At 37.8% G+C, this 6969-nt stretch overlaps 2 protein-coding genes across 2 annotated transcripts; one reads left to right on the forward strand and one right to left on the reverse strand.

Annotated features, from left to right (window-relative positions):
* The first annotated feature begins 482 nt into the window (after positions 1–482).
* Positions 483–1971, forward strand: LOC145128497 (uncharacterized protein At1g65710-like). The gene has a single exon (XM_079063297.1). The coding sequence runs from the start codon at positions 580–582 to the stop codon at positions 1891–1893; it is 1314 nt and encodes a 437-aa protein (XP_078919423.1). The 5' UTR covers positions 483–579; the 3' UTR covers positions 1894–1971.
* Positions 1972–2110: 139 nt separating this feature from the next.
* LOC145134454 (nodulin MtN21 /EamA-like transporter family protein) lies at positions 2111–5163 on the reverse strand. The gene is made up of 7 exons (XM_079069300.1): positions 4431–5163; positions 3669–3716; positions 3443–3565; positions 3221–3370; positions 2767–2938; positions 2588–2648; positions 2111–2474 (listed from the first exon to the last, which is right to left on the reverse strand). Exons 1-7 carry the CDS (start codon positions 5067–5069, stop codon positions 2372–2374), a joined length of 1296 nt encoding a protein of 431 aa, XP_078925426.1. The 5' UTR covers positions 5070–5163; the 3' UTR covers positions 2111–2371.
* Positions 5164–6969: the final 1806 nt, after the last annotated feature.

Genomic DNA, 6969 nt, shown 5'->3' on the forward strand with positions numbered 1-6969 from the left:
CTCGTATAAGTCTTCTACTGCATTTCACATTTACATATACATGTAGAGTTGTACTTAGATTGAACTTCAATATTGAAGCTCCTTCCATTTGATGATAACGACATTGTAAAAACTTCTCAATACAATCTACTTGGTAAAATTGGGAGCGAATGATGGACACGTTGACATTGGACGACCTTTACCAACATACCAAGCTCATTTATCTCGTCAACATCAACGTGTAATGTCACATTGGACAAAAAAATTATCAAGTCGGCAAAAAAATATGTTCGTAAAAATGAGAACAAAACAGAAAATACAAATAGAAACACCCCTATGGACAAAATAAAAATAAGATGGGATTATTAATTGGAGTTTTTCAACATTTCCTTTTACAAATTTGTCATATTTAGTACACACTTTTTTTTTTAATGTTTTTTTATCAATCCCTATCATTTACTAAAGTCACATGATATTCATTTATAATTCTAATCAATTGCATTTTATGGATAGCCCCTCCGTTAAAATTCAAATTTTCAAAACGCACCCAACCCCTTCTCTCTCTCTCTCTCTCTCTCTCTCTCTCTCTCTCTCTCATCTATGGGTGCTTGTTTCAGCAAGAACACCAAAACCACTGCTCTTAAGCCTGCTTCCCCGCAATCCGACCTCAAATCGAGCCCTCAACAACTACAGAACACGAAGAATGATCAACAGGTTTTCAAGAAGGAGATTTTCGTCATCAAACACCGAATCAGCCATGAACTCAAAAGACACGAAGATGAAGACGACCCCAATGCGTTAAACCCTAGTTCTACCGCTGGCGACGTTCAATCTCGGAGTTCCGGAGGAGCTAGGACGAGAACCTCTAGTTGTACCAAGGAAGAAGTGGATGCGATTCTGATACAATGTGGCAGGCTTAGCCGGAGTAATTCCTCCGGATCTCAAAACCCTAATCGCAGAAGAAGATACTCTCGTTCCAAGAAGAGCTTTGATTCCGATTTGGACACCAGTTTGAAGAATGAAGATGGTGATGATGATAAGACTGAAAACGATGAGGCACTGCACAACCACCACCACCGGCACAGGGAGGAGGTTAGGGTTTCGTCTCCTTCTAGAATGCGACGCCACAGGTCTTGCAGTAAAGAAAGAAGAATAAGTATATCCCCTAGTAGGAGGTCTGAGTCACCTTTTCGTAGTCTAAACACCGGGGCGACCGACGTCGGCAGTAGCAATAGGCCGGCGAAGATGGTTTCAGTTCCGGCAACTAACAAGAGCAACAATGGTGGTGCCGAACAACCAAATACCAGTACAGTGAAGAGGATTCACGTGAAGCGAAATGTATCTCCGGCGAGAACACACCTTCAGGTTCTCACCGACAACACAAGCCAAGAACAAATCGACAGAGGGGAGACTGATCCTTTGCGTCATAGAAGGAAATCGTTAGCAGAGATTGACAACAACGCCGGTAGAACTCCACAGTCCAGCAACCCAAAAATGGCGGCGATGGTTCCTCCAAGAACCCGAAGGTTATCTCGTGATCTAGACATGAATACAGAAACGATATCTGACCCTACTCCACCATCTTACGCTAGTTTGCTACTTGAGGATATCCACAACTTCCACCAAAAGAACAATAATAGTGGCGGTGCCGCCACAGCACAACCAGCTTTTGAACTTCCGGCGTGTGTTACAAAAGCTTGCTCAATCATGGACGCAGTTGCTGACCTTAATTCCAATAACTTTGCTGGTTTCCGGGAATCAAATTCAGGTGAACCCATAACACGAGAGCAGAAATTGAGCCAATTGGGGGGATTTCAGAGAGAATTACGTGATTATTATCCAAAGAAGGGAATTGGGCGTGGTTCTCGAAGTGCTTACTCCATTGCTGATGGCAAAATGGTTGCTTTAACTTAAATTGTTTGTATCAATTGTAGTACATTTGTATTATGTGTTTTTGTAACTTGCTAATCATTTATGTAGTTTTTTCAACAATTGAATTCTTATCTTTTGGACTATTTTAAATGATCGGAAGCCGAAGGGTATTTATGTCTTTTGCATATAGAAGATACCAAAACACAGCAAAACAAAGTACTCATGTTTTGTCCTATGTATACAATTTGTGTCATTGATATCGGTTTCAATCCCACTTTAAATGTTATTTGCAAGAATAAGGAGGGTTATTCATGTCTTTTCCACATATAAAAAACCTAAAGAACATGATCATAGTGCTAAATAGTTGACATTACATCGAAATGTATATCTACAAGTATTATTTCAATGTGCTTAATGAGCACATAAAACTATCATGGAAAATTCCATGTATATATACCTTGTTTGGAACTCTATTAAAAGCCCTCTAAATCGCACTATATATTTGATATAATAATTCGGTTCATTTGACAACATTTTTGTAGTTGACCATGTATATGGCACCAACTGTAACAACTGCTCCCGTGAGTTGAATTGGCGAGAAAGTCTCCCCAAGATAAAGGAAACTGTAAACCAAGAAGAAAAAAAAAATTAAGAATCAAACCAAAACGATGCAAAACAAGTTATACTGTGTTTGACATGTATTAGATTTGGACTGTATTATTGTAATTGAACTTACCCAAAAACCGAAGCAAACATTGGAGTTAGAAAGGTAAGGGAGCTAAGCTTTGTCAAGCTACCTACAAGTTCCAAAAATGTAACATTATTGTATAATTGTAGACATGAAAGTAGGATGTTATATATATAATCATCAAATCAATACAAAATAACATCATCAAAATGAAGATTGAAGATGACCTCTTGTAGCATTGTAGAAGTATACACCATAGCTAATAGCACTGCCAAACACGGAAGTATACAGAAGGGCAAAAACATCATTTGTCGTGAGCTCGTTCAATCCTCCACTGACAGCGGGATCATGAGCAAGAATCGACAACACCGCCAATGGAATCCCACCAAGAACCAAGTGCTGCAAGGATATTTCCAATGGGCGTTAAATGCAAGAAATAGCAACGTACTTTCGTTTATCTGTTTATTACAAATTTACACATTTGACCTTGATCTTTGTAATCATTACAAATTTACAATGAATCAATGATGTAAATTTATGTTTACAAGATTCTAATATATTGTCATTAGATCAGGTTGTACTGTATTTGGCATATATTGGAGACAATGACTCGCTCTCCATCTCTTGTTTGTGCAAAAAGACATAAATGCCCTCAAAGAAAGTAGGGTTGTTGTTACTTACCCACCCGGTTGCCATAACCGGATCCGAGTATTTGGAAACCCACCGGACCATAACTGTACCAACCGCCATGCTTTGAGCCGCTAGAAGCATCCACCATTCCCCGCTTCCCCATAACGAAAAATTATTTTCATTAAATGGAATTGCAGGTATCTGTCAATAATCAGAGTAAAGGATAATTAGGTAATTTTACATTTCACTCAACAAACTATTTTATTAATATACCTCAAGAAGTGCAAGGCCTACAACACCAAGAATTAGACCTGCAATTCCAACTAAACCGATGGTTTCACCGAATAAAAAGGAAGCAAGAATAGAAACTGTCAAAGGCTGTGAATCAATTATAACCTGAAATAAAATATCAATATATTTGATCAAACTTTTGACCTGTATAAATAAAAATAATACTAAGCTTATGATTATAAATGTAACTTATTTATATAAAACATACACTGCCAAGGCCAGCTGATGTTTTTTCCAATCCTTTTGCTAAAAATCCCTGAAATGCATCACAAAATATAATCAAATTCCATACAACTCAAGTAAATCGAAAGAGTTGACTTTTTACTTGTATGCTGATAAAATGTTTGACTATTGGTCATTGGGTTGAATACAAGAAATAGTAATGTTACTTTCATTTCTTCCTATTACCACATTATACTTGGAAAATTTGTACCCAATTATAGCAATGTTATCTGAATACAAAGCAATTTTCACTACTATAATTGGGTAGATTTTGAAAATTTTTACCCAATTATAGCAATGTTATCTGAAAGTACAATGATATAATTGTTAGATTGTTTAAATTACAATGTCTCAATAAGAAAAATAAATGTAAATGCAATGCTAGAAAGAAATAAAAGTAGGATGTTGTAATACACAAATAAGTGAAAGCAATTTGATATTTCTTGCATTGAGCCCTTCCTAAGAATGTTACAAGAATCATGAAAAAGATATAATTTTTATCCCCCTGTCTCCATTAAATCTGCGAAGATTTCGACTTTGGATGTTTGAGAAACTTGTGATTTTACAATTTAGCTGCAAATCTCAAATGGGAGTTACCTATGTGTGTTATCATTCGAACTTATTTATGCAAACGCTATTGATTTTGGCCAACATGTGAACTTAGAAAGTGTTTAAAGAGATAATGAATATCAACAATCAGAACTCATGCTAATTAACAAGCTTATTGAAGTTTAAGAAACGAATTAACCTGAAAACAAGTAGCATCAATAAGGGCGAATAGTGCAATAGAAAGCCAAGCATTTAGTCCCGATGGCATTTTCCGGCCACGAGAAGCCGCGAAAGCAACTAATAAAAATCCAGAAGGAATCAATCGGAAGGAGGAGATAAAAAGAGGTCCGGTTTTGGGCAAAACTTCCTTCATCGCCACCATAGCCGTACCCCAAAAGAAAAACGGCGACACCAGTAACGCCCATTCCAATACTACGTCAGTTAACGAAGCTGTTACTGGTTCGGTAATTTCATAATCGCCCTTTCCCTCTGAGGGAAAAACGCACTCCACATCGGTTCCGGTTCCAACACAATCGATTTCAGATGATGTTGGTGAAGAGATGGTGTCGAATTGGGTTTCGGAATCGGAAGCTCTGGTTATGAAGGAGATGCGGATGTGATTTGAGAAAATTTTGAGGGTGGTGAAGGGGAGAGGGTGTGGTGGTGAGAGTGATAGTAGTGGTTTAGATGTAGAAGTAGAAGAAGAGGGGAGGTGGGTTTTGGTGACATCGTGGCTGCGGCGGAGGTAGGTGGTCGGTAAGGAAGGAAAATAAGAGGAAGTGGCGGAGGGCGAGGTGCTGCCATGGCAGGTCGGGAAAGAAGAAGAGGGAAAGGCCATTTCCCCCGGTTGATTGCCTGACTATTTTAGACTCATGTTTTGTTGGTTGAAAATTGAAATGAGTAAAATATGATCCCGAAGCTTGCAGCAAGATAATCTAGCCTTCGATTATAAATATTGAACATGTTGAAACTATGTTTGAGATAACACCCGAGGGTAAGTCTAAGGTAAATAAAATTATGAAACTATAAAGTATTTTTACAAGGGAGATGCTACTTTCACACAACCAAACCAATCCATTTTTTTTCTTAGTTCTTAATAATAAATTACCTTCTAATTAAGAGAATGATCGAAATTTTATCCGGTTTACAAGTTAGATGTTGACTTGTCTTGACCTACGTGGACACGAACATGTCACGTCATTGTAACCCAACCAACTTACAAGTTTTATTTTATAAGTTTTTTTTTTCTAAGGGTACAAATTCAAGTTTTTAGCATTTAAAACGTCCTTTTGTAAAAAGTGAAGGGGTCACGCGGTGAACCTCTTCCTAGTCGTCAATTTTATTGTGCCTATGATTAAATAAATTGCAACGTAGTACAAACTTTAAAACACACCTTACCATGTTTCATCCAAAAACAAACACACACACACACATACATACACACAATAACATAAACACAAACTTTCTACCTATGAGACCTTCCTCCACCGGATCCCTCCTACTCTCTATCCTCCTCCTCTTCCGCTGCAGTCGCCGTCTCACAACCCTCCACCATATGCGATACTAGCACTCCCTTCCGCCACATCTTTTCCCTCCGGGTCACCAACTGCTCCACCATCTTCCCCCTTTCAACCACGATTCTCTCCTCTTTTTCTACACTTACCTCCCTCACCTTTCTTTGTTGTCACGTTCCCATCGTTCACTTCCCCGTCTCCCTCTCCACCTGCTTCAGTTCTTCGACTTCATACTTGATGAAGTAGGCTCTTCAACAAGCTTTTTTGTTCCCGGTGAACTTACAGAGGTGTTTTTATTATGTCTATCATACCTCTTCATAGGAGTCGTTGTCATTTGTTCCCGGGTTCTCTTTGATTTCCTCAAAATTTGAGGACTATTTGATGGTTTATTCTTCTCCAATCATTTAGACTTACAAGTACTACTTGAATGATGTTTATCCGGATGACCTTCTAGAACTAGACGTTTCAGAAGATGTATCTTGTGTTGCCATTTTCTTCTTTGACTTAATTCTTTCATCATTTTTAACCTTTTGACTACAGTGGTTGTCGATTACCATCCTGACAGCTATAATTGAAAAGGTCTTAACTAAAAGGTCAAGCTTGAGATAGGTCAATTTATAGGAGTGTTTGGATGTGCCAAAAACCAGATAATGGTTTGATGAAATCTTATGCATACTTAGCTATTCAGCATTTATCCTCCATATTCGATTTGATCCTACCTCCAATCTGATTAATGTGAGTTTAAAGAATCAAAAAATCATAATCATAGTTGTTGCTACGCAAGCTTCCGTGTGTCTTGATAGTTATCCTCATGGGACTACGTCTAATGAACACCAAGGAAGTCACGTTGCACAAGATCAGCAAATACTAGGTTAGAAAGCTATATCGAGGGTTGGACCCCGATATTGCTCTCCGATACCTAAATTAGATGTTGCTTTGTGTTGTATTTTACAAAAAATGCCTTCTTGCTTACCGCCCCTTTTGTAATAAGAACTTACCTTTATATATGTGAGGCTTGGTCCGATTTATGGCTTTCTTGTATACATCCTGTGTTAGTCCATAGGTTGCTGAAAGATCTTGTATGCTCAAGAATCATATTAAATTGATATTGCTAATTAACATATTGATACTAATGGGTCACACTAACAACAACTTGATACAATTGATTATTTATTAGAAATTGATTTTAATAAATATTCATAAGCTCTTATAATTAATTGGGAA

Source organism: Lactuca virosa, chromosome 8 (assembly GCF_052849685.1).
Source record: "Lactuca virosa cultivar CGN04683 chromosome 8, Lactuca_virosa_CGN04683_v6, whole genome shotgun sequence".
Taxonomy (NCBI): Eukaryota; Viridiplantae; Streptophyta; class Magnoliopsida; order Asterales; family Asteraceae; genus Lactuca; species Lactuca virosa.

Bases quoted from the DNA above. Each gene is read 5' to 3' on its own strand.
- LOC145128497 (XM_079063297.1), top strand. From the start codon at position 580: ATGGGTGCTTGTTTCAGCAAGAACACCAAAACCACTGCTCTTAAGCCT.
- LOC145134454 (XM_079069300.1), bottom strand. From the start codon at position 5,069: ATGGCCTTTCCCTCTTCTTCTTTCCCGACCTGCCATGGCAGCACCTCG. The intron at 3,371-3,442 runs GTATATTAATAA...GATTATTGACAG, and splicing joins TAGGCCTTGCACTTCTTGAG to ATACCTGCAATTCCATTTAA. The intron at 2,939-3,220 runs GTAAGTAACAAC...ATATCCTTGCAG, and splicing joins CGGTTATGGCAACCGGGTGG to CACTTGGTTCTTGGTGGGAT.